Source organism: Patiria miniata, unplaced genomic scaffold (assembly GCF_015706575.1).
Source record: "Patiria miniata isolate m_02_andy unplaced genomic scaffold, ASM1570657v1 HiC_scaffold_21, whole genome shotgun sequence".
Lineage (NCBI taxonomy): Eukaryota > Metazoa > Echinodermata > Asteroidea > Valvatida > Asterinidae > Patiria > Patiria miniata.
This window is the reverse complement of record NW_024037060.1, coordinates 4,595,208-4,622,189: the sequence shown is the minus strand read 5'-3', so window position 1 is coordinate 4,622,189 and position 26,982 is coordinate 4,595,208. Positions and strand designations below refer to the sequence as shown.

The following is a 26,982-nucleotide window of genomic DNA, read 5'->3' as shown; positions in this document are numbered from 1 at the left end:
CTGGCCTCTAGGCACCTCGTATGAACTTTTGAGCAAATTTGGTGAAGTTGTGTTTTTGGGTCAAAAACTGACTTTTTTGATGATGCCGGCTATGGAAAACGTTGAAGTTTTGGGGGAATTTGGAAAAAATCTAAAAAAAAAAATGTCTTTATGGATACTGAATGTAATGAGTTGAACTCTTCAGGGAATTCAATTTGGCCTCTAGGCACCTCGTATGAACTTTTGAGCAAATTTGATCAACTTGTATTTTTGGGTCAAAAACTGACTTTTTCGATGATGCCGGCTATGGAAAACGTTGAAGTTTTGGGGGTATTTTGTAAAAAATTTAAAAATTTTCTTTCCTCACTGGATACTGAATGTAATGAGTTGAACTCTTCCGAGAATTCAATTCTGGCCTCTAGGCACCTCGTATGAGATTTTGAGGACATTTGGTGAATTTGTCTTTTTGCGTCAAAAAACTGACTTTTTTGATGATGCCGGCTATGGAAAACGTTGAAGTTTTGGGGGAATTTGGAAAAAATCTAAAATTTCTCTTTTCTCACTGGATACTGAATGTAATGAGATGAACTCTTCAGGGAATACAATTCTGGCCTCTTAGCACCTCGTATGAACTTTTGAGCAAATTTGGTGAAGTTGTGTTTTGGGGTCAAAAACTGACTTTTTTGATGATGCCGGCTATGGAAAACGTTCAAGTTTTGGGGGAATTTGGAAAAAATCTAAAAAAAATAATTTCTTCATGGATACTGAATGTAATGAGTTGAACTCTTCAGGGAATACAATTCTGGCCTCTAGGCACCTCGTATGAATTTTTGAGCAAATTTGAACAACTTGTATTTTTGGGTCAAAAACTGACTTTTTTGATGATGCCGGCTATGGAAAACGTTGAAGTTTTGGGGGAATTTGGAAAAATCTAAAATGTTTCTTTTCTCACTGGATACTGAATGTAATGAGTTGAACTCTTCCGAGAATTCAAATCTGGCCTCTAGGCACCTCGTATGAAATTTTGAGGACATTTGGTGAATTTGTCTTTTTGCGTCAAAAAACTGACTTTTTTGATGATGCCGGCTATGGAAAACGTTGAAGTTTTGGGGGAATTTGGAAAAAATCTAAAATTTCTCTTTTCTCACTGGATACTGAATGTAATGAGATGAACTCTTCAGGGAATACAATTCTGGCCTCTAGGCACCTCGTATGAACTTTTGAGCAATTTTGGTGAAGTTGTGTTTTTGGGTCAAAAACTGACTCTTTTGATGATGCCGGCTATGGAAAACGTTGAAGTTTTGGGGAATTTGGAAAAAATCTAAAATTTCTCTTTTCTCACTGGATACTGAATGTAATGAGTTGAACTCTTCAGGTAACACAATTCTGGCCTCTAGGCACCTCGTATGAACTTTTGAGGACATTTGATCAACTTGTATGTTTGGGTCAAAAACTGACTTTTTCGATGATGCCGGCTATGGAAAACGTTGAAGTTTTGGGGGTATTTTGTAAAAAATTTAAAAAGTTTCTTTCCTCACTGGATACTGAATGTAATGAGTTGAACTCTTCCGAGAATTCAATTCTGGCCTCTAGGCACCTCGTATGAACTTTTGAGCAAATTTGATCAACTTGTATTTTTGGGTCAAAAACTGACTTTTTTGATGATGCCGGCTATGGAAAACGTTGAAGTTTTAGGGGAGTTTGGAAAAATCTAAAATTTCTCTTTTCTCACTGGATACTGAATGTAATGAGTTGAACTCTTCAGGTAATACAATTCTGGCCTCTAGGCACCTCGTATGAACTTTTGAGCAAATTTGGTGAAGTTGTGTTTTTGGGGCAAAAACTGACTTTTTTGATGATGCCGGCTATGGAAAACGTTGAAGTTTTGGGTGCATTTCGTAAAAGTTCGAAAATGTTTCTTTCTCACTGGATACTGAAAGTACTGAGTTGAGCTCTTCAGGGAATTCAATTCTGGCCTCTAGGCACCTCGTGTGAACTTTTGAGCAAATTTGATCAACTTGTATTTTTGGGTCAAAAACTGACTTTTTTGATGATGCCGGCTATGGAAAACGTTCAAGTTTTGGGGGCATTTTGTAAAAAATCTAAAAAGTTTCTTTCCTCACTGGATACTGAATGTAATGAGTTGAACTCTTCCGAGAATTCAATTCTGGCCTCTAGGCACCTCGTATGAACTTTTGAGCAAATTTGATCAACTTGTATTTTTGGGTCAAAAACTGACTTTTTCGATGATGCCGGCTATGGAAAAAGTTGAAGTTTTGGGGGTATTTTGTAAAAAATTTAAAAATTTTCTTTCCTCACTGGATACTGAATGTAATGAGTTGAACTCTTCCGAGAATTCAATTCTGGCCTCTAGGCACCTCGTATGAAATTTTGAGGACATTTGGTGAATTTGTCTTTTTGCGTCAAAAAACTGACTTTTTTGATAATGCTGGCTATGGAAAACGTTGAAGTTTTAGGGGAATTTGGAAAAAATCTAAAAAAAAAGATTTCTTTATGGATACTGAATGTAATGAGTTGAAATCTTCAGGGGATACAATTCTGGCCTCTAGGCACCTCGTATGAACTTTTGAGGACATTTGGGGAAGTTGTATTTTTGGGTCAAAAACTGACTTTTTTGATGATGCCGGCTATGGAAAACGTTGAAGTTTTGGGGAGTTTGGAAAAATCTAAAATTTCTCTTTTCTCACTGGATACTGACTGTAATGAGTTGAACTCTTCAGGTAATAGGCACCTCGTATGAACTTTTGAGGACATTTGGTGAAGTTGTATTTTTGGGTCAAAAACTGACTTTTTCGATGATGCCAGCTATGGAAAACGTTGAAGTTTTGGGTGCATTTCGTAAAAGTTCGAAAATGTTTCTTTCCTCACTGGATACTGAAAGTAATGAGTTGAGCTCTTCAGGGAATTCAATTCTGGCCTCTAGGCACCTCGTGTGAACTTTTGAGCAAATTTGAACAACTTGTATTTTGGGTCAAAAACTGACTTTTTTGATGATGCCGGCTATGGAAAACGTTCAAGTTTTGGGGGCATTTTGTAAAAAATCTAAAAAATGTCTTTTTTTACTGGATACTGAATGTAATGAGTTGAACTCTTCAGGGAATTCAATTCTGGCCTCTAGGCACCTCGTATGAACTTTTGAGAAAATTTGATCAACTTGTATTTTTGGGTCAAAAACTGACTTTTTTGATGATGCCGGCTATGGAAAACGTTGAAGTTTTGGGTGCATTTCGTAAAAGTTCGAAAATGTTTCTTTTCTCACTGGATACTGAATGTAATGAGTTGAGCTCTTCAGGGAATTCAATTCTGGCCTCTAGGCACCTCGTGTGAACTTTTGAGCAAATTTCATCAACTTGTATTTTTGGGTCATAAACTTACTTTTTTGATGATGCCGTCTATGGAAAACGTTCAAGTTTTAGGGGCATTTTGTAAAAAATCTAAAAATTTTCTTTTTTACTGGATACTGAATGTAATGAGTTGAAATCTTCAGGTAATACAATTCTGGCCTCTAGGCACCTCGTATGAACTTTTGAGCAAATTTGATCAACTTGTATTTTTGGGTCAAAAACTGACTTTTTCGATGATGCCGGCTATGGAAAACGTTGAAGTTTTGGGGGAATTTGGATAAAATCTAAAATTTCTCTTTTCTCACTGGATACTGAATGTAATGAGATGAACTCTTCAGGGAATACAATTCTGGCCTCTAGGCACCTCGTATGAACTTTTGAGCAAATTTGGTGAAGTTGTGTTTTTGGGTCAAAAACTGACTTTTTTGATGATGCCGGCTATGGAAAACGTTGAAGTTTTGGGGGAATTTGGAAAAAATCTAAAATTTCTCTTTTCTCACTGGATACTGAATGTAATGAGATGAACTCTTCAGGGAATACAATTCTGGCCTCTAGGCACCTCGTATGAACCTTTGAGCAAATTTGGTGAAGTTGTGTTTTTGGGTCAAAAACTGACTTTTTTGATGATGCCGGCTATGGAAAACGTTGAAGTTTTGGGGGAATTTGGAAAAAATCTAAAAAAAAAAATGTCTTGATGGATACTGAATGTAATGAGTTGAACTCTTCAGGGAATACAATTCTGGCCTCTAGGCACCTCGTATGAACTTTTGAGCAAATTAGAACAACTTGTATGTTTGGGTCAAAAACTGACTTTTTTGATGATGACGGCTATGGAAAACGTTGAAGTTTTGGGGGAATTTGGAAAAATCTAAAATGTTTCTTTTCTCACTGGATACTGAATGTAATGAGTTGAACTCTTCCGAGAATTCAATTCTGGCCTCTAGGCACCTCGTATGAAATTTTGAGGACATTTGGTGAATTTGTCTTTTTGCGTCAAAAAACTGACTTTTTTGATAATGCTGGCTATGGAAAACGTTGAAGTTTTAGGGGAATTTGGAAAAAATCTAAAAAAAAGATTTCTTTATGGATACTGAATGTAATGAGTTGAAATCTTCAGGGATACAATTCTGGCCTCTAGGCACCTCGTATGAACTTTTGAGGACATTTGGGGAAGTTGTATTTTTGGGTCAAAAACTGACTTTTTTGATGATGCCGGCTATGGAAAACGTTGAAGTTTTGGGGGAGTTTGGAAAATCTAAAATTTCTCTTTTCTCACTGGATACTGACTGTAATGAGTTGAACTCTTCAGGTAATAGGCACCTCGTATGAAATTTTGAGGACATTTGGTGAAGTTGTATTTTTGGGTCAAAAACTGACTTTTTCGATGATGCCAGCTATGGAAAACGTTGAAGTTTTGGGTGCATTTCGTAAAAGTTCGAAAATGTTTCTTTCCTCACTGGATACTGAAAGTAATGAGTTGAGCTCTTCAGGGAATTCAATTCTGGCCTCTAGGCACCTCGTGTGAACTTTTGAGCAAATTTGAACAACTTGTATTTTGGGTCAAAAACTGACTTTTTTGATGATGCCGGCTATGGAAAACGTTCAAGTTTTGGGGGCATTTTGTAAAAAATCTAAAAAATGTCTTTTTTTACTGGATACTGAATGTAATGAGTTGAACTCTTCAGGGAATTCAATTCTGGCCTCTAGGCACCTCGTATGAACTTTTGAGAAAATTTGATCAACTTGTATTTTTGGGTCAAAAACTGACTTTTTTGATGATGCCGGCTATGGAAAACGTTGAAGTTTTGGGTGCATTTCGTAAAAGTTCGAAAATGTTTCTTTTCTCACTGGATACTGAATGTAATGAGTTGAGCTCTTCAGGGAATTCAATTCTGGCCTCTAGGCACCTCGTGTGAACTTTTGAGCAAATTTCATCAACTTGTATTTTTGGGTCATAAACTTACTTTTTTGATGATGCCGTCTATGGAAAACGTTCAAGTTTTAGGGGCATTTTGTAAAAAATCTAAAAATTTTCTTTTTTTACTGGATACTGAATATAATGAGTTGAAATCTTCAGGTAATACAATTCTGGCCTCTAGGCACCTCGTATGAACTTTTGAGCAAATTTGATCAACTTGTATTTTTGGGTCAAAAACTGACTTTTTCGATGATGCCGGCTATGGAAAACGTTGAAGTTTTGGGGGAATTTGGATAAAATCTAAAATTTCTCTTTTCTCACTGGATACTGAATGTAATGAGATGAACTCTTCAGGGAATACAATTCTGGCCTCTAGGCACCTCGTATGAACTTTTGAGCAAATTTGGTGAAGTTGTGTTTTTGGGTCAAAAACTGACTTTTTTGATGATGCCGGCTATGGAAAACGTTGAAGTTTTGGGGGAATTTGGAAAAAATCTAAAATTTCTCTTTTCTCACTGGATACTGAATGTAATGAGATGAACTCTTCAGGGAATACAATTCTGGCCTCTAGGCACCTCGTATGAACCTTTGAGCAAATTTGGTGAAGTTGTGTTTTTGGGTCAAAAACTGACTTTTTTGATGATGCCGGCTATGGAAAACGTTGAAGTTTTGGGGGAATTTGGAAAAAATCTAAAAAAAAAAATGTCTTGATGGATACTGAATGTAATGAGTTGAACTCTTCAGGGAATACAATTCTGGCCTCTAGGCACCTCGTATGAACTTTTGAGCAAATTAGAACAACTTGTATGTTTGGGTCAAAAACTGACTTTTTTGATGATGACGGCTATGGAAAACGTTGAAGTTTTGGGGGAATTTGGAAAAATCTAAAATGTTTCTTTTCTCACTGGATACTGAATGTAATGAAATGAACTCTTCCGAGAATTCAATTCTGGCCTCTAGGCACCTCGTATGAAATTTTGAGGACATTTGGTGAATTTGTCTTTTTGCGTCAAAAAACTGACTTTTTTGATGATGCCGGCTATGGAAAACGTTGAAGTTTTGGGGGAATTTGGAAAAAATCTAAAATTTCTCTTTTCTCACTGGATACTGAATGTAATGAGATGAACTCTTCAGGGAATACAATTCTGGCCTCTAGGCACCTCGTATGAACTTTTGAGCAAATTTGGTGAAGTTGTGTTTTTGGGTCAAAAACTGACTCTTTTGATGATGCCGGCTATGGAAAACGTTGAAGTTTTGGGGGAATTTGGAAAAAATCTAAATAATAAAATTTCTTTATGGATACTGAATGTAATGAGTTGAACTCTTCAGGGAATTCAATTTTGGCCTCAAGGCACTTCGTATGAACTTTTGAGCAAATTTGATCAACTTATATTTTTGGGTCAAAAACTGACTTTTTCGATGATGCCGGCTATGGTAAACGTTGAAGTTTTGGGGGTATTTTGTAAAAAATTTAAAATTTTCTTTCCTCACTGGATACTGAATGTAATGAGTTGAACTCTTCCGAGAATTCAATTCTGGCCTCTAGGCACCTTGTATGAAATTTTGAGGACATTTGGTGAATTTGTCTTTTTGCGTCAAAAAACTGACTTTTTTGATGATGCCGGCTATGGAAAACGTTGAAGTTTTGGGGGAATTTGGAAAAAATCTAAAATTTCTCTTTTCTTACTGGATACTGAATGTAATGAGATGAACTCTTCAGGGAATACAATTCTGGCCTCTAGGCACCTCGTATGAACTTTTGAGCAAATTTGGTGAAGTTGTGTTTTTGGGTCAAAAACTGACTTTTTTGATGATGCCGGCTATGGAAAATGTTGAAGTTTTGGGGGAATTTGGAAAAAATCTAAAAAAAAAAATTTCTTCATGGATACTGAATGTAATGAGTTGAACTCTTCAGGGAATACAAATCTGGCCTCTAGGCACCTCATATGAACTTTTGAGCAAATTTGAACAACTTGTATTTTTGGGTCAAAAACTGACTTTTTTGATGATGCCGGCTATGGAAAACGTTCAAGTTTTGGGGGAATTTGGAAAAATCTAAAATGTTTCTTTTCTCACTGGATACTGAATGTAATGAGTTGAACTCTTCCGAGAATTCAATTATGGCCTCTAGGCACCTGGTATGAAATTTTGAGGACATTTGGTGAATTTGTCTTTTTGTGTCAAAAAACTGACTTTTTTGATGATGCCAGCTATGGAAAACGTTGAAGTTTTGGGGAATTTGGAAAAAATATAAAATTTCTCTTTTCTCACTGGATACTGAATGTAATGAGATGAACTCTTCAGGGAATACAATTCTGGCCTCTAGGCACCTTTTGAGCAAATTTGGTGAAGTTGTGTTTTTGGGTCAAAAACTGACTTTTTGATGATGCCGGCTATGGAAAACGTTGAAGTTTTGGGGGAATTTGGAAAAAATCTAAAAAAAAAAATTTCTTTGTGGATACTGAATGTAATGAGTTGAACTCTTCAGGGAATACAATTCTGGCCTCTAGGCACCTCATATGAACTTTTGAGCAAATTTGAACAACTTGTATTTTTGGGTCAAAAACTGACTTTTTTGATGATGCCGGCTATGGAAAACGTTGAAGTTTTGGGGGAATTTGGAAAAATCTAAAATGTTTCTTTTCTCACTGGATACTGAATGTAATGAGTTGAAATCTTCAGGGAATTCAATTTTGGCCTCTAGGCACCTCGTATGAACTTTTGAGCAAATTTGATCAACTTGTATTTTTGGGTCAAAAACTGACTTTTTCGATGATGCCGGCTATGGAAAACGTTGAAGTTTTGGGGCATTTTGTTAAAAATTTAAAATTTTCTTTTCTCACTGGATACTGAATGTAATGAGTTGAACTCTTCCGGGAATTCAATTCTGGCCTCTAGGCACCTCATATGAAATTTTGAGGACATTTGGTGAATTTGTCTTTTTGCGTCAAAAAACTGACTTTTTTGATGATGCCGGCTATGGAAAACGTTGAAGTTTTGGGTGCATTTCGTAAAAATTCTAAAATGTTTCTTTTCTCACTGGATACTGAATGTAATGAGTTGAACTCTTCAGGGAATACAATTCTGGCCTCGAGGCACCTCGTATGAACTTTTGAGCAAATTTGGGGAAGTTGTATTTTTGGGTCAAAAACTGACTTTTTTGATGATGCCGGCTATGGGTGCATTTCGTAAAAGTTTGAAAATGTTTCTTTTCTCACTGGATACTGAAAGTAATGAGTTGAGCTCTTCAGGGAATTCAATTCTGGCCTCTAGGCACCGCGTGTGAACTTTTGAGCAAATTTGATCAACTTGTATTTTTGGGTCAAAAACTGACTTTTTCGATGATGCCGGCTATGGAAAACGTTGAAGTTTTGGGGGCATTTTGTTAAAAATTTAAAATTTTTCTTTTCTCACTGGATACTGAATGTAATGAGTTGAACTCTTCCGGGAATTCAATTCTGGCCTCTAGGCACCTCATATGAAATTTTGAGGACATTTGGTGAATTTGTCTTTTTGCGTCAAAAAACTGACTTTTTTGATGATGCCGGCTATGGAAAACGTTGAAGTTTTGGGTGCATTTCGTAAAAATTCTAAAATGTTTCTTTTCTCACTGGATACTAAAAGTAATGAGTTGAGCTCTTCAGGGAATTCAATTCTGGCCTCTAGGCACCGCGTGTGAACTTTTGAGCAAATTTGATCAACTTGTATTTTTTGGTCAAAAACTGACTTTTTTGATGATGCCGGCTATGGAAAACGTTCAAGTTTTGGGGCATTTGTAAAAAATCTAAAAATTTCTTTTCTCACTGGATACTGAAAGTAATGAGTTGAGCTCTTCAGGGAATTCAATTCTGGTCTCTAGGCACCGCGTGTGAACTTTTGAGAAAATTTGATCAACTTGTATTTTTGGGTCAAAAACTGACTTGTTCGATGATGCCGGCTATGGAAAACGTTGAAGTTTTGGGGGAATTTGGAAAAAATCAACAAAAAAAAATTCTTTATGGATACTGAATGAAATGAGTTGAACTCTTCAGGGAATACAATTCTGGCCTCTAGGCACCTCGTATGAACTTTTGAGCAAATTTGAACAACTTGTATTTTTGGGTCAAAAACTGACTTTTTTGATGATGCCGGCTATGGAAAACGTTGAAGTTTTGGGGAATTTGGAAAAATCTAAAATGTTTCTTTTCTCACTGGATACTGAATGTAATGAGTTGAAATCTTCAGGGAATTCAATTCTGGCCTCTAGGCACCTCGTATGAACTTTTTGAGCAAATTTGATCAACTTGTATTTTTGGGTCAAAAACTGACTTGTTCGATGATGCCGGCTATGGAAAACGTTGAAGTTTTGGGGGCATTTTGTAAAAAATTAAAAATTTTTCTTTTCTCACTGGATACTGAATGTAAAGAGTTGAACTCTTCCGGGAATTCAATTCTGGCCTCTAGGCACCTCATATGAAATTTTGAGGACATTTGGTGAATTTGTCTTTTTGCGTCAAAAAACTGACTTTTTTGATGATGCCGGCTATGGAAAACGTTGAGGTTTTGGGTGCATTTCGTAAAAATTCTAAAATATTTCTTTTCTCACTGGATACTGAATGTAATGAGTTGAACTCTTCAGGGAATTCAATTCTGGCCTCTAGGCACCTCGTATGAACTTTTGAGCAAATTTTGGGAAGTTGTATTTTTGGGTCAAAAACTGACTTTTTTGATGATGCCGGCTATGGAAAACGTTGAAGTTTTGGGGGAATTTGGAAAAAATCTAAAATTTCTCTTTTCTCACTGGATACTGAATGTAATGAGTTGAACTCTTCCAGGAATACAATTCTGGCCCCTAGGCACCTCGTATGAACTTTTGAGCAAATTTAGTGAAGTTGTATTTTTGGGTCAAAAACTGACTTTTTTGATGATGCCGGCTATGGAAAACGTTGAAGTTTTGGTTGCATTTCGTAAAAGTTCGACAATTTTTCTTTTTTACTGGATACTGAATGTAATGAGTTGAACTCTTCAGGGAATTCAATTCTGGCATCTAGGCACCTCGTATGAACTTTTGAGAAAATTTGATCAACTTGTATTTTTGGGTCAAAAACTGACTTTTTCGATGATGCCGGCTATGGAAAACGTTGAAGTTTTGGGGCATTTTGTAAAAATTTAAAATTTTTCTTTTCTCACTGGATACTGAATGTAATGAGTTGAACTCTTCCGGGAATTCAATTCTGGCCTCTAGGCACCTCATATGAAAATTTGAGGACATTTGGTGAATTTGTCTTTTTGCATCAAAAAACTGACTTTTTTGATGATGCTGGCTATGGAAAACGTTGAAGTTTTGGGGGAATTTGGAAAAAATCAAAAAAAGAAAATATCTTTATGGATACTGAATGTAATGAGTTGAAATCTTCAGGGAATACAATTCTGGCCTCTAGGCACCTCGTATGAACTTTTGAGCAAATTTTAACAACTTTTATTTTTGGGCCGAAAACTGACTTTTTTGATGATGCTGGCTATGGAAAACGTTGAAGTTTTGGGGGAATTTGGAAAAATCTAAAATGTTTCTTTTCTCACTGGATACTAAATGTAATGAGTTGAAATCTTCAGGGAATTCAATTTTGGCCTCTAGGCACCTCGTATGAACTTTTGAGCAAATTTGATCAACTTGTATTTTTGGGTGAAAAACTGACTTTTTCGATGATGCCGGCTATGGAAAACGTTGAAGTTTTGGGGGCATTTTGTAAAAAATTAAAAAATTTTCTTTTCTCACTGGATACTGAATGTAATGAGTTGAACTCTTCCGGGAATTCAATTCTGGCTTCTAGGCACCTCATATGAAATTTTGAGGACATTTGGTGAATTTGTCTTTTTGCGTCAAAAAACTGACTTTTTTGATGATGCCGGCTATGGAAAACGTTGAAGTTTTGGGTGTATTTCGTAAAAATTCTAAAATGTATCTTTTCTCACTGGATACTGAATGTAATGAGTTGAACTCTTCAGGGAATTCAATTCTGGCCTCTAGGCACCTCGTATGAACTTTTGAGCAAATTTGGTGAAGTTGTATTTTTGGGTCAAAAACTGACTTTTTTGATGATGCCGGCTATGGAAAACGTTGAAGTTTTGGGGGAATTTGGAAAAATCTAAAATTTCTCTTTTCTCACTGGATACTGAATGTAATGAGTTGAACTCTTCAGGGATTTCAATTCTGGCCTCTAGGCACCTTGTATGAACTTTTGAAGACATTTGGTGAAGTTGTATTTTTGGGTCAAAAACTGACTTTTTCGATGATGCCGGCTATGGAAAACGTTGAAGTTTTGGGTGCATTTCGTAAAAATTCTAAAATATTTCTTTTCTCACTGGATACTGAATGTAATGAGTTGAACTCTTCAGGGAATTCAATTCTGGCCTCTAGTCACCTCGTATGAACTTTTGAGCAAATTTGGGGAAGTTGTATTTTTGGGTCAAAAACTGACTTTTTTGATGATGCCGGCTATGGAAAACGTTGAAGTTTTGGGGGAGTTTGGAAAAATCTAAAATTTCTCTTTTCTCACTGGATACTTAATGTAATGAGTTGAACTCTTCAGGTAATACAATTCTGGCCTCTAGGCACCTCGTATGAACTTTTGAGGACATTTGGTGAAGTTGTATTTTTGGGTCAAAAACTGACTTTTTCGATGATGCCGGCTATGGAAAACGTTGAAGTTTTGGGTGCATTTCGTAAAAGTTCGAAATGTTTCTTTTCTCACTGGATACTGAAAGTAATGAGTTGAGCTCTTCAGGGAATTCAATTCTGGCCTCTAGGCACCGCGTGTGAACTTTTGAGCAAATTTGATCAACTTGTATGTTTGGGTCAAAAACTGACTTTTTTGATGATGCCGGCTATGGAAAACGTTCAAGTTTTGGGGGCATTTTGTATAAAAAAATCTAAAAAATTTCTTTTTTTACTAGATACTGAATGTAATGAGTTGAACTCTTCAGGGAATTCAATTCTGGCCTCTAGGCACCTCGTATGAACTTTTGAGAAAATTTGATCAACTTGTATTTTTGGGTCAAAAACTGACTTTTTCGATGATGCCGGCTATGGAAAACGTTGAAGTTTTGGGTGCATTTCGTAAAAGTTCGAAAATGTTTCTTTTCTCACTGAATACTGAATGTAATGAGTTGAGCTCTTCAGGGAATTCAATTCTGGCCTCTAGGCACCTCGTGTGAACTTTTGAGCAAATTTCATCAACTTGTATTTTTGGGTCATAAACTTACTTTTTTGATGATGCCGTGTATGGAAAACGTTCAAGTTTTGGGGGCATATTGTAAAAAATCTAAAAATTTTCTTTTTTTTACTGGATACTGAATGTAATGAGTTGAAATCTTCAGGGAATTCAAATCTGGCCTCTAGGCACCTCGTATGAACTTTTGAGCAAATTTGATCAACTTGTATTTTTGGGTGAAAAACTGACTTTTTTGATGATGCCGGCTATGGAAAACGTTGAAGTTTTGGGGAATTTGGATAAAATCTAAAATTTCTCTTTTCTCACTGGATACTGAATGTAATGAGTTGAACTCTTCCGAGAATTCAATTCTGGCCTCTAGGCACCTCATATGAAATTTTGAGGACATTTGGTGAATTTGTCTTTTTGCATCAAAAAACTGACTTTTTTGATGATGCCGGCTATGGAAAACGTTGAAGTTTTGGGGGAATTTGGAAAAAATCTAAAATTTCTCTTTTCTCACTGGATACTGAATGTAATGAGATGAACTCTTCAGGGAATACAATTCTGGCCTCTAGGCACCTCGTATGAACTTTTGAGCAAATTTGGTGAAGTTGTGTTTTTGGGTCAAAAACTGACTTTTTTGATGATGCCGGCTATGGAAAACGTTGAAGTTTTGGGGGAATTTGGAAAAAATCTAAAAAAAAAAATTTGTTTATGGATACTGAATGTAATGAGTTGAACTCTTCAGGGAATACAATTCTGGCCTCTAGGCACCTCGTATGAACTTCTGAGAAAATTTGAACAACTTGTATTTTTGGGTCAAAAACTGACTTTTTTGATGATGCCGGCTATGGAAAATGTTGAAGTTTTGGGGGAATTTGGAAAAATCTAAAATGTTTCTTTTCTCACTGGATACTGAATGTAATGAGTTGAAATCTTCAGGGAATTCAATTCTGGCCTCTAGGCACCTCGTGTGAACTTTTGAGCAAATTTGATCAACTTGTATTTTTGGGTCAAAAACTGACTTTTTCGATGATGCCGGATATGGAAAACGTTGAAGTTTTGGGGGCATTTTGTAAAAAATTTAAAATTTTTCTTTTCTCACTGGATACTGAATGTAAAGAGTTGAACTCTTCCGGGAATTCAATTCTGGCCTCTAGGCACCTCATATGAAATTTTGAGGACATTTGGTGACTTTGTCTTTTTGCGTCAAAAAACTGACTTTTTTGATGATGCCGGCTATGGAAAACGTTGAAGTTTTGGGTGCATTTCGTAAAAATTCTAAAATGTTTCTTTTCTCACTGGATACTGAATGTAATGAGTTGAACTCTTCAGGGAATTCAATTCTGGCCTCTAGGCACCTCGTATGAACTTTTGAGCAAAGTTTGGGAAGTTGTATTTTTGGGTCAAAAACTGACTTTTTTGATGATGCCGGCTATGGAAAACGTTGAAGTTTTGGGGGAATTTGGAAAAATCTAAAATTTCTCTTTTCTCACTGGATACTGAATGTAATGAGTTGAACTCTTCAGGGAATAAAATTCTGGCCCCTAGGCACCTCGTATGAACTTTTGAGCAAATTTGGTGAAGTTGTATTTTTGGGTCAAAAACTGACTTTTTCGATGATGCCGGCTATGGAAAACGTTGAAGTTTTGGGGGCATTTTGTAAAAATTTAAATTTTTTCTTTTCTCACTGGATACTGAATGTAATGAGTTGAACTCTTCCGGGAATTCAATTCTGGCCTCTAGGCACCTCATATGAAAATTTGAGGACATTTGGTGAATTTGTCTTTTTGCATCAAAAAACTGACATTTTTGATGATGCCGGCTATGGAAAACGTTGAAGTTTTGGGGGAGTTTGGAAAAATCTAAAATTTCTCTTTTCTCACTGGATACTAAATGTAATGAGTTGAACTCTTCAGGTAATACAATTCTGGCCTCTAGGCACCTCGTATGAACTTTTGAGGACATTTGGTGAAGTTGTATTTTTGGGTCAAAAACTGACTTTTTCGATGATGCCGGCTATGGAAAACGTTGAAGTTTTGGGTGCATTTCGTAAAAGTTCGAAAATTTTTCTTTTCTCACTGGATACTGAATGTAATGAGTTGAACTCTTCCGGGAATTCAATTCTGGCCTCTAGGCACCTCATATGAAATTTTGAGGACATTTGGTGAATTTGTCTTTTGCGTCAAAAAACTGACTTTTTTGATGATGCCGGCTATGGAAAACGTTGAAGTTTTGGGGGAATTTGGAAAAATCTAAAATGTTTCTTTTCTCACTGGATACTGAATGTAATGAGTTGAAATCTTCAGGGAATTCAATTCTGGCCTCTAGGCACCTCGTGTGAACTTTTGAGCAAATTTGATCAACTTGTATGTTTGGGTCAAAAACTGACTTTTTTGATGATGCCGGCTATGGAAAACGTTCAAGTTTTGGGGGCATTTTGTATAAAAAAATCTAAAAAATTTCTTTTTTTACTAGATACTGAATGTAATGAGTTGAACTCTTCAGGGAATTCAATTCTGGCCTCTAGGCACCTCGTATGAACTTTTGAGAAAATTTGATCAACTTGTATTTTTGGGTCAAAAACTGACTTTTTCGATGATGCCGGCTATGGAAAACGTTGAAGTTTTGGGTGCATTTCGTAAAAGTTCGAAAATGTTTCTTTTCTCACTGAATACTGAATGTAATGAGTTGAGCTCTTCAGGGAATTCAATTCTGGCCTCTAGGCACCTCGTGTGAACTTTTGAGCAAATTTCATCAACTTGTATTTTTGGGTCATAAACTTACTTTTTTGATGATGCCGTGTATGGAAAACGTTCAAGTTTTGGGGGCATATTGTAAAAAATCTAAAAATTTTCTTTTTTTTACTGGATACTGAATGTAATGAGTTGAAATCTTCAGGGAATTCAAATCTGGCCTCTAGGCACCTCGTATGAACTTTTGAGCAAATTTGATCAACTTGTATTTTTGGGTGAAAAACTGACTTTTTTGATGATGCCGGCTATGGAAAACGTTGAAGTTTTGGGGAATTTGGATAAAATCTAAAATTTCTCTTTTCTCACTGGATACTGAATGTAATGAGTTGAACTCTTCCGAGAATTCAATTCTGGCCTCTAGGCACCTCATATGAAATTTTGAGGACATTTGGTGAATTTGTCTTTTTGCATCAAAAAACTGACTTTTTTGATGATGCCGGCTATGGAAAACGTTGAAGTTTTGGGGGAATTTGGAAAAAATCTAAAATTTCTCTTTTCTCACTGGATACTGAATGTAATGAGATGAACTCTTCAGGGAATACAATTCTGGCCTCTAGGCACCTCGTATGAACTTTTGAGCAAATTTGGTGAAGTTGTGTTTTTGGGTCAAAAACTGACTTTTTTGATGATGCCGGCTATGGAAAACGTTGAAGTTTTGGGGGAATTTGGAAAAAATCTAAAAAAAAAAATTTGTTTATGGATACTGAATGTAATGAGTTGAACTCTTCAGGGAATACAATTCTGGCCTCTAGGCACCTCGTATGAACTTCTGAGAAAATTTGAACAACTTGTATTTTTGGGTCAAAAACTGACTTTTTTGATGATGCCGGCTATGGAAAATGTTGAAGTTTTGGGGGAATTTGGAAAAATCTAAAATGTTTCTTTTCTCACTGGATACTGAATGTAATGAGTTGAAATCTTCAGGGAATTCAATTCTGGCCTCTAGGCACCTCGTGTGAACTTTTGAGCAAATTTGATCAACTTGTATTTTTGGGTCAAAAACTGACTTTTTCGATGATGCCGGATATGGAAAACGTTGAAGTTTTGGGGGCATTTTGTAAAAAATTTAAAATTTTTCTTTTCTCACTGGATACTGAATGTAAAGAGTTGAACTCTTCCGGGAATTCAATTCTGGCCTCTAGGCACCTCATATGAAATTTTGAGGACATTTGGTGACTTTGTCTTTTTGCGTCAAAAAACTGACTTTTTTGATGATGCCGGCTATGGAAAACGTTGAAGTTTTGGGTGCATTTCGTAAAAATTCTAAAATGTTTCTTTTCTCACTGGATACTGAATGTAATGAGTTGAACTCTTCAGGGAATTCAATTCTGGCCTCTAGGCACCTCGTATGAACTTTTGAGCAAAGTTTGGGAAGTTGTATTTTTGGGTCAAAAACTGACTTTTTTGATGATGCCGGCTATGGAAAACGTTGAAGTTTTGGGGGAATTTGGAAAAATCTAAAATTTCTCTTTTCTCACTGGATACTGAATGTAATGAGTTGAACTCTTCAGGGAATAAAATTCTGGCCCCTAGGCACCTCGTATGAACTTTTGAGCAAATTTGGTGAAGTTGTATTTTTGGGTCAAAAACTGACTTTTTCGATGATGCCGGCTATGGAAAACGTTGAAGTTTTGGGGGCATTTTGTAAAAAATTTAAATTTTTTCTTTTCTCACTGGATACTGAATGTAATGAGTTGAACTCTTCCGGGAATTCAATTCTGGCCTCTAGGCACCTCATATGAAAATTTGAGGACATTTGGTGAATTTGTCTTTTTGCATCAAAAAACTGACATTTTTGATGATGCCGGCTATGGAAAACGTTGAAGTTTTGGGGGAGTTTGGAAAAATCTAAAATTTCTCTTTTCTCACTGGATACTAAATGTAATGAGTTGAACTCTTCAGGTAATACAATTCTGGCCTCTAGGCACCTCGTATGAACTTTTGAGGACATTTGGTGAAGTTGTATTTTTGGGTCAAAAACTGACTTTTTCGATGATGCCGGCTATGGAAAACGTTGAAGTTTTGGGTGCATTTCGTAAAAGTTCGAAAATTTTTCTTTTCTCACTGGATACTGAATGTAATGAGTTGAACTCTTCCGGGAATTCAATTCTGGCCTCTAGGCACCTCATATGAAATTTTGAGGACATTTGGTGAATTTGTCTTTTGCGTCAAAAAACTGACTTTTTTGATGATGCCGGCTATGGAAAGCGTTGAAGTTTTGGGTGCATTTCGTAAAAATTCTTAAATGTTTCTTTTCTCACTGGATACTGAATGTAATGAGCTCTTCAGGGAATTCAATTCTGGCCTCTAGGCACCTCATGTGAACTTTTGAATAAATTTGATCAACTTGTATTTTTGGGTCAAAAACTGACTTTTTCGATGATGCCGGCTATGGAAAACGTTGAAGTTTTGGGTGCATTTTGTAAAAAATCTAAAAAAAAATCTTTTTTTACTGGATACTGAATGTAATGAGTTGAAATCTTCAGGGAATTCAATTCTGGCCTCTAGGCACCTCGTGTGAACTTTTGAGAAAATTTGATCAACTTGGATTTTTGGGTCAAAAACTGACTTTTTCGATGATGCCGGCTATGGAAAACGTTGAAGTTTTGGGTGCATTTCGTAAAAGTTCGAAAATGTTTCTTTTCTCACTGGATACTGAATGTAATGAGTTGAGATCTTCAGGGAATTCAATTCTGGCCTCTAGGCACCTTGTATGAACTTTTGAGCAAATTTTGGGAAGTTGTATTTTTGGGTCAAAAACTGACTTTTTCGATGATGCCGGCTATGGAAAACGTTGAAGTTTTGGGTGCATTTCGTAAAAGTTCGAAAATGTTTCTTTTCTCACTGGATACTTAATGTAATGAGCTCTTCAGGGAATTCAATTCTGGCCTCTAGGCACCTCGTGTGAACTTTTGAGTAAATTTGATCAACTTGTATTTTTGGGTCAAAAACTGACTTTTTCGATGATGCCGGCTATGGAAAGCGTTGAAGTTTTGGGGGCATTTTGTAAAAAATCTAAAAAAAAATCTTTTTTTACTGGATACTGAATGTAATGAGTTGAAATCTTCAGGGAATTCAATTCTGGCCTCTAGGCACCTCGTGTGAACTTTTGAGAAAATTTGATCAACTTGGATTTTTGGGTCAAAAACTGACTTTTTCGATGATGCCGGCTATGGAAAACGTTGAAGTTTTGGGTGCATTTCGTAAAAGTTCGAAAATGTTTCTTTTCTCACTGGATACTGAATGTAATGAGTTGAGAACTTCAGGGAATTCAATTCTGGCCTCTAGGCACCTTGTATGAACTTTTGAGCAAATTTTGGGAAGTTGTATTTTTGGGTCAAAAACTGACTTTTTCGATGATGCCGGCTATGGAAAACGTTGAAGTTTTGGGTGCATTTCGTAAAAGTTCGAAAATGTTTCTTTTCTCACTGGATACTTAATGTAATGAGCTCTTCAGGGAATTCAATTCTGGCCTCTAGGCACCTCGTGTGAACTTTTGAGTAAATTTGATCAACTTGTATTTTTGGGTCAAAAACTGACTTTTTTGATGATGCCGGCTATGGAAAACGTTCAAGTTTTGGGGGCATTTTGTAAAAAATCTAAAAAAAAATCTTTTTTTACTGGATACTGAATGTAATGAGTTGAAATCTTCAGGGAATTCAATTCTGGCCTCTAGGCACCTCATATGAAATTTTGAGGACATTTGGTGAATTTGTCTTTTTGCGTCAAAAAACTGACTTTTTTGATGATGCCGGCTATGGAAAACGTTGAAGTTTTGGGTGCATTTCGTAAAAATTCTAAAATGTCTCTTTTCTCACTGGATACTGAATGTAATGAGTTGAACTCTTCAGGGAATTCAATTCTGGCCTCTAGGCACCTCGCATGAACTTTTGAGGACATTTGGTGAATTTGTCTTTTTGCATCAAAAAACTGACTTTTTGATGATGCCGGCTATGGAAAACGTTGAAGTTTTGGGGGAATTTGGAAAAATCTAAAATTTCTCTTTTCTCACTGGATACTGAATGTAATGAGTTGAACTCTTCAGGGAATACAATTCTGGCCTCTAGGCACCTCGTATGAACTTTTGAGCAAATTTGGTGAAGTTGTATTTTTGGGTCAAAAACTGACTTTTTCGATGATGCCGGCTATGGAAAACGTTTAAGTTTTGGGTGCATTTCGTAAAAATTCTAAAATATTTCTTTTCTCACTGGATACTGAATGTAATGAGTTGAACTCTTCAGGGAATTCAATTCTGGCCTCTAGGCACCTCGTATGAACTTTTGAGCAAATTTGGGGAAGTTGTATTTTTGGGTCAAAAACTGACTTTTTCGATGATGCCGGCTTTGGAAAACGTTGAAGTTTTGGGTGCATTTCGTAAAAGTTTGAAAATGTTTCTTTTCTCACTGGATACTGAATGTAATGAGCTCTTCAGGGAATTCAATTCTGGCCTCTAGGCACCTGGTGTGAACTTTTGAGTAAATTTGATCAACTTGTATTTTTGGGTCAAAAACTGACTTTTTCGATGATGCCGGCTATGGAAAACGTTGAAGTTTTGGGGGCATTTTGTAAAAAATCTAAAAAAAAATCTTTTTTTACTGGATACTGAATGTAATGAGTTGAAATCTTCAGGGAATTCAATTCTGGCCTCTAGGCACCTCGTGTGAACTTTTGAGAAAATTTGATCAACTTGTATTTTTGGGTCAAAAACTGACTTTTGTGATGATGCAGGCTATGGAAAACGTTGAAGTTTTGGCTGCATTTCGTAAAAGTTCGAAAATGTTTCTTTTCTCACTGGATACTGAATGTAATGAGTTGAGCTCTTCAGGGAATTCAATTCTGGCCTCTAGGCACCTCGTGTAAACTTTTGAGCAAATTTGATCAACTTGTATTTTTGGGTCAAAAACTTACCTTTTTGATGATGCCGGCTATGGAAAACGTTCAAGTTTTGGGGGCATTTTGTAAAAATTCTAAAATGTCTCTTTTCTCACTGGATACTGAATGTAATGAGTTGAACTCTTCAGGGAATTCAATTCTGGCCTCTAGGCACCTCGTATGAACTTTTGAGCAAATTTGGTGTAGTTGTATTTTTGGGTCAAAAACTGACTTTTTCGATGATGCTGGCTATGGAAAACGTTGAAGTTTTGGGTGCATTTCGTAAAAGTTCGAAAATGTTTCTTTTCTCACTGGATACTGAATGTAATGAGCTCTTCAGGGAATTCAATTCTGGCCTCTAGGCACCTCGTGTGAACTTTTGAGTAAATTTGATCAACTTGTATTTTTTGGTCAAAAACTGACTTTTTCGATGATGCTGGCTATGGAAAACGTTGAAGTTTTGGGGGCATTTTGTAAAAAATTTAAAATGTTTCTTTTCTCACTGGATACTGAATGTAATGAGTTGAACTCTTCAGGGAATTCAATTCTGGCCTCTAGGCACCTCATATGAAAATTTGAGGACATTTGGTGAATTTGTCTTTTTGCGTCAAAAAACTGACTTTTTTGATGATGCCGGCTATGGAAAACGTTGAAGTTTTGGGGGAATTTGGAAAAAATCTAAAAAAAAGATTTCTTTATGGATACTGAATGTAATGAGTTGAACTCTTCCGGGAATTCAATTCTGGCCTCTAGGCACCTCATATGAAATTTTGAGGACATTTGGTGAAGTTGTCTTTTTGCGTCAAAAAACTGACTTTTTTGATGATGCCGGCTATGGAAAACGTTGAAGTTTTGGGTGCATTTCGTAAAAATTCTAAAATGTTTCTTTTCTCACTGGATACTGAATGTAATGAGTTGAACTCTTCAGCGAATTCAATTCTGGCCTCTAGGCACCTCGTATGAACTTTTGAGCAAATTTGGTGAAGTTGTATTTTTGGGTCAAAAACTGACTTTTTTGATGATGCCGGCTATGGAAAACGTTGAAGTTTTGGGGGAATTTGGAAAAATCTAAAATTTCTCTTTTCTCACTGGATACTGAATGTAATGAGTTGAAATCTTCAGGGAATACAATTCTGGCCTCTAGGCACCTCGTATGAACTTTTGAGCAAATTTGGTGAAGTTGTATTTTTGGGTCAAAAACTGACTTTTTCGATGATGCCGGCTATGGAAAACGTTGAAGTTTTGGGTGTATTTCGTAAAAGTTCGAAAATGTTTCTTTTCTCACTGGATACTGAATGTAATGAGTTGAGCTCTTCAGGGAATTCAATTCTGGCCTTGAGATACCTCGTGTGAACTTTTGAGCAAATTTGATCAACTTGTATTTTTGGGTCAAAAACTGACTTTTTTGATGATGCCGGCTATGGAAAACGTTGAAGTTTTGGGGTCATTTTGTAAAAAATCTAAATGTTTTCTTTTCTCACTGGATTCTGAATGTAATGAGTTGAACTCTGCAGGGAATTCAATTCTGGCCTCTAGGCACCTTGTATGAACTTTTGAGGAAATTTGGTGAAGTTGTATTTTTGGGTCAAAAAACTGACTTTTTTTATGATGCCGGCTATGGAAAACGTTGAAGTTTTGGGGGAATTTGGAAAAAATCTAAAATTTCTCTATTCGCACTGGATGCTGAATGTAATGAGTTGAACTCTTCAGGGAATTCAATTCTGGCCTCTAGGCACCTCGTATGAACTTTTGAGCAAATTTGGTTAAGTTGTATTTTTGGGTCAAAACTGACTTTTTTGATGATGCCGGCTATGGAAAACGTTGAAGTTTTGGGGGAATTTGGAAAAATCTAAAATGTTTCTTTTCTCACTGGATACTGAATGTAATGAGTTGAAATCTTCAGGGAATTCCATTTTGGCCTCTAGGCACCTCGTATGAACTTTTGAGCAAATTTGATCAACTTGTATTTTTGGGTCAAAAACTGACTTTTTTGATGATGCCGGCTATGGAAAACGTTGAAGTTTGTGGTCATTGTGTAAAAAAATCTAAAGGTTTTCTTTTCTCACTGGATACTGAATGTAATGAGTTGAACTCTTCAGTGAATTCAATTCTGGCCTCTTGGCACCTCATTTGAACTTTTGAGAAAATTTTATCTACTTGCATTTTTGGGTCAAAACTGACTTTTTAAATGATGCCGGCTATGGAAAACGTTGAAGTTTTGGGGGCATTTTGTAAAAAATCTAAAATTTTTCTTTTCTCACTTGATACTGAATGTAATGAGTTGAACTCTTCAGGGAATACAATTCTGGCCTCTAGGCACCTCGTATGAACTTCTGAGGAAATTTGGTGAAGTTGTATTTTTGGGTCTAAAACTGACTTTTGTGATGATGCCGGCTATGGAAAACGTTGAAGTTTTGGGCGCATTTTGTAAAAAATCTAAAAAATTTCTTTTCTCACTGGATACTGAATGTAATGAGTTGAACTCTTCAGGGAATTCAATTCTGGCCTCTAGGCATCTCGTGTGAACTTTTGAGCAAATTTTATCCGCTGGTATTTTTGGGTCAAAAACTGACTTTTTCGATGATGCGGGCTATGGAAAACGTTCAAGTTTTGGGGGCATTTTGTAAAAAATCTAAAATGTTTCTTTTCTCACTGGATACTGAATGTAATGAGTTGAACTCTTCAGGGAATTCAATTCTGGGCTCTAGGTACCTTGTATGAACTTTTGAGGAAATTTGGTGCAGTTGTATTTTTTGGTCAAAAACTGACTTTTTCGATGATGCCGGCTATGGAAAACATTGAAGTTTTGGGGGCATTTTGTAAAAAATCTAAAATTTTTCTTTTCTCACTGGATACTGATTGTAATGAGTTGAACTCTTCAGGGAATTCAATTCTGGCCTCTAGGCACCTCGTGTGAACTTTTGAGCAAATTTGGTGAAGTTGTATTTTTGGGTCAAAAACTGACTTTTTTGATGATGCCGGCTATGGAAAACGTTGAAGTTTTGGGGGAATTTGGAAAAATCTAAAATTTCTCTTTTCTCACTGGATACTGAATGTAATGAGTTGAAATCTTCAGGGAATACAATTCTGGCCTCTAGGCACCTCGTATGAACTTTTGAGCAAATTTGGTGAAGTTGTATTTTTGGGTCAAAAACTGACTTTTTCGATGATGCCGGCTATGGAAAACGTTGAAGTTTTGGGTGTATTTCGTAAAAGTTCGAAAATGTTTCTTTTCTCACTGGATACTGAATGTAATGAGTTGAGCTCTTCAGGGAATTCAATTCTGGCCTTGAGATACCTCGTGTGAACTTTTGAGCAAATTTGATCAACTTGTATTTTTGGGTCAAAAACTGACTTTTTTGATGATGCCGGCTATGGAAAACGTTGAAGTTTTGGGGTCATTTTGTAAAAAATCTAAATGTTTTCTTTTCTCACTGGATACTGAATGTAATGAGTTGAACTCTGCAGGGAATTCAATTCTGGCCTCTAGGCACCTTGTATGAACTTTTGAGGAAATTTGGTGAAGTTGTATTTTTGGGTCAAAAAACTGACTTTTTTTATGATGCCGGCTATGGAAAACGTTGAAGTTTTGGGGGAATTTGGAAAAAATCTAAAATTTCTCTATTCGCACTGGATGCTGAATGTAATGAGTTGAACTCTTCAGGGAATTCAATTCTGGCCTCTAGGCACCTCGTATGAACTTTTGAGCAAATTTGGTTAAGTTGTATTTTTGGGTCAAAACTGACTTTTTTGATGATGCCGGCTATGGAAAACGTTGAAGTTTTGGGGGAATTTGGAAAAATCTAAAATGTTTCTTTTCTCACTGGATACTGAATGTAATGAGTTGAAATCTTCAGGGAATTCCATTTTGGCCTCTAGGCACCTCGTATGAACTTTTGAGCAAATTTGATCAACTTGTATTTTTGGGTCAAAAACTGACTTTTTTGATGATGCCGGCTATGGAAAACGTTGAAGTTTGTGGTCATTGTGTAAAAAAATCTAAAGGTTTTCTTTTCTCACTGGATACTGAATGTAATGAGTTGAACTCTTCAGTGAATTCAATTCTGGCCTCTTGGCACCTCATTTGAACTTTTGAGAAAATTTTATCTACTTGTATTTTTGGGTCAAAACTGACTTTTTAAATGATGCCGGCTATGGAAAACGTTGAAGTTTTGGGGGCATTTTGTAAAAAATCTAAAATTTTTCTTTTCTCACTTGATACTGAATGTAATGAGTTGAACTCTTCAGGGAATACAATTCTGGCCTCTAGGCACCTCGTATGAACTTCTGAGGAAATTTGGTGAAGTTGTATTTTTGGGTCTAAAACTGACTTTTGTGATGATGCCGGCTATGGAAAACGTTGAAGTTTTGGGCGCATTTTGTAAAAAATCTAAAAAATTTCTTTTCTCACTGGATACTGAATGTAATGAGTTGAACTCTTCAGGGAATTCAATTCTGGCCTCTAGGCATCTCGTGTGAACTTTTGAGCAAATTTTATCCGCTGGTATTTTTGGGTCAAAAACTGACTTTTTCGATGATGCGGGCTATGGAAAACGTTCAAGTTTTGGGGGCATTTTGTAAAAAATCTAAAATGTTTCTTTTCTCACTGGATACTGAATGTAATGAGTTGAACTCTTCAGGGAATTCAATTCTGGGCTCTAGGTACCTTGTATGAACTTTTGAGGAAATTTGGTGCAGTTGTATTTTTTGGTCAAAAACTGACTTTTTCGATGATGCCGGCTATGGAAAACGTTGAAGTTTTGGGGGCATTTTGTAAAAAATCTAAAATTTTTCTTTTCTCACTGGATACTGATTGTAATGAGTTGAACTCTTCAGGGAATTCAATTCTGGCCTCTAGGCACCTCGTGTGAACTTTTGAGCAAATTTGATCAACTTGTATTTTTTGGTCAAAAACTGACTTTTTTGATGATGCCGGCTATGGAAAACGTTGAAGTTTGTGGTCATTGTGTAAAAAAATCTAAAGGTTTTCTTTTCTCACTGGATACTGAATGTAATGAGTTGAACTCTTCCGGGAATTCAATTCTGGCCTCTTGGCACCTCATTTGAACTTTTGAGCAAATTTTATCTACTTGTATTTTTGGGTCAAAACTGACTTTTTAAATGATGCCGGCTATGGAAAACGTTGAAGTTTTGGGGACATTTTGTAAAAAATCTAAAATTTTTCTTTTCTCACTGGATACTGAATGTAATGAGTTGAACTCTTCAGGGAATACAATTCTGGCCTCTAGGCACCTCGTATGAACTTCTGAGGAAATTTGGTGAAGTTGTATTTTTGGTTCAAAAACTGACTTTTTTTATGATGCCGGCTGTGGAAAACGTTGAAGTTTTGGGGGCATTTTGTAAAAAATCTAAAAATTTTCTTTTCTCACTGGATACTGAATGTAATGAGTTGAACTCTTCAGGGAATTCAATTCTGGCCTTTAGGCACCTCGTATGAACTTTTTGAGCAAATTTGATCAACTTGTATTTTTGGGTCCGTTGGTGGTGCCATTAACACCCCTACTATACTGCTCGAAAATAGGCCACATAAATATCACCATGGTCAAATTGTGGGACTAACAAAAAATATTTACCCAAAAGAACCCCCCCAAAAACAAATTGACAACCTCTTGGTGGGAGGGGGGGGGTCTAAAGCCCCCAGAGGGCCCCCCCTTTGGGTGCGCCACGGATTGATAAGTAAACATATAAACAAAGAAGTTTAAACTTGTTTCACTTTCATAATTGGGTCCGGATCAAACGTTAGGACTAAGTATTTTGTGATCAAGTATTTTGGTTTTGTAAAAAAAATTCTCACCTTGAGAAATTGTAGCAGTTCCTGTTCACTCAAACCACGATGTGAACACCAGAGGGCAGTAGTCGCATTTCGTACCAGGCCAGGGCTGTGCAAGTCAAGACATGCAAACTGTTAACCTTTTCCAATGCAAAGTTCTTACAAATAGGACAAAAGAACACAAATTTTCCCAAAAACAAATATTAACTATCTTTCCTTTACCCCACTCAGGTCAACTACAGTCTTGTTGACTAATATCGGTCTCGGGACCGGTCTACCAAGGGCATTCGCATCACTGGTTACCAATAACCGCATGCATCATAATGCACAGCAGGGAGCCAGGACCTAAAGTTCCGTGATGTTTTGACTATCATTTCACGAGAGGCATTCGCAGGCGAAATTAAGTCAGGAATCAACCAGAAATTGACCAACAATTGTTGTTCAACTTGCTCATAAATTAAAAGAGGCACTCCCCCAACCAAGAAAATATTTAATATTGATATTTAATATTGCTGTCTTTGCTTATGGCAAGTTTACATACTATCATCAAATGGTTGTCTGGCCAGTATCAATAAAACAGTTTTTGTACATGAATGCAAACATATTTACGAAAAAAGGGCATCATTTTTTAACTTTAGTTGAACCCTTTGGAAACTGTAGAATGCTTTACAACAACAACAAAAAAACATGAGAAAATTGTGGAACTGCAAAATCACTCTTAAATCTGATTAATCAAGAATACAAATTTGAGACAAACCTCTCGACAATGCTTTGTTCAAAGTCCTTCTCCATTCGGTCCAGGATTTTCACAAAGAGCTCGCCCGGATTGCTGGCTGCCAAGTATTCCTTGATGGCCGTGGTCAGCTGGAAGAAGTTCCCATACATACGCACCTGAGGAATGAAAAGGTCGAAGGAGACAAGATTTCCAAAATGCAATCTTGATATGAAAAAGTAGTGTGTGCACGGTTCATAACCAATAGATCTCATGAAAACTACTTGAACTTACAGTGAAATCTCGATAAGTCAAACTCTGATAACTCAAAACAACTGTTAAGTCAAACAAAGAATCCATTCCCATCAGCAGTATGACAATGATATACAACCCTGC

At 36.5% G+C, this 26,982-nt stretch overlaps 1 protein-coding gene across 1 annotated transcript in view; it reads right to left on the bottom strand.

Annotated features, from left to right (window-relative positions):
- LOC119729838 overlaps positions 1–26,982 on the bottom strand; it is a 65,465-nt gene that overhangs the window by 13,441 nt on the left and 25,042 nt on the right. Inside the window, exons 24-26 of the mRNA XM_038202631.1 lie at positions 26,632–26,765; positions 25,899–25,983; positions 25,608–25,611 (exon numbers count right to left, since the gene is read on the bottom strand). Coding sequence (XP_038058559.1) covers positions 25,608–25,611; positions 25,899–25,983; positions 26,632–26,765 — 223 coding nt within the window. The remainder of the gene's footprint in view (positions 1–25,607; positions 25,612–25,898; positions 25,984–26,631; positions 26,766–26,982) is intronic.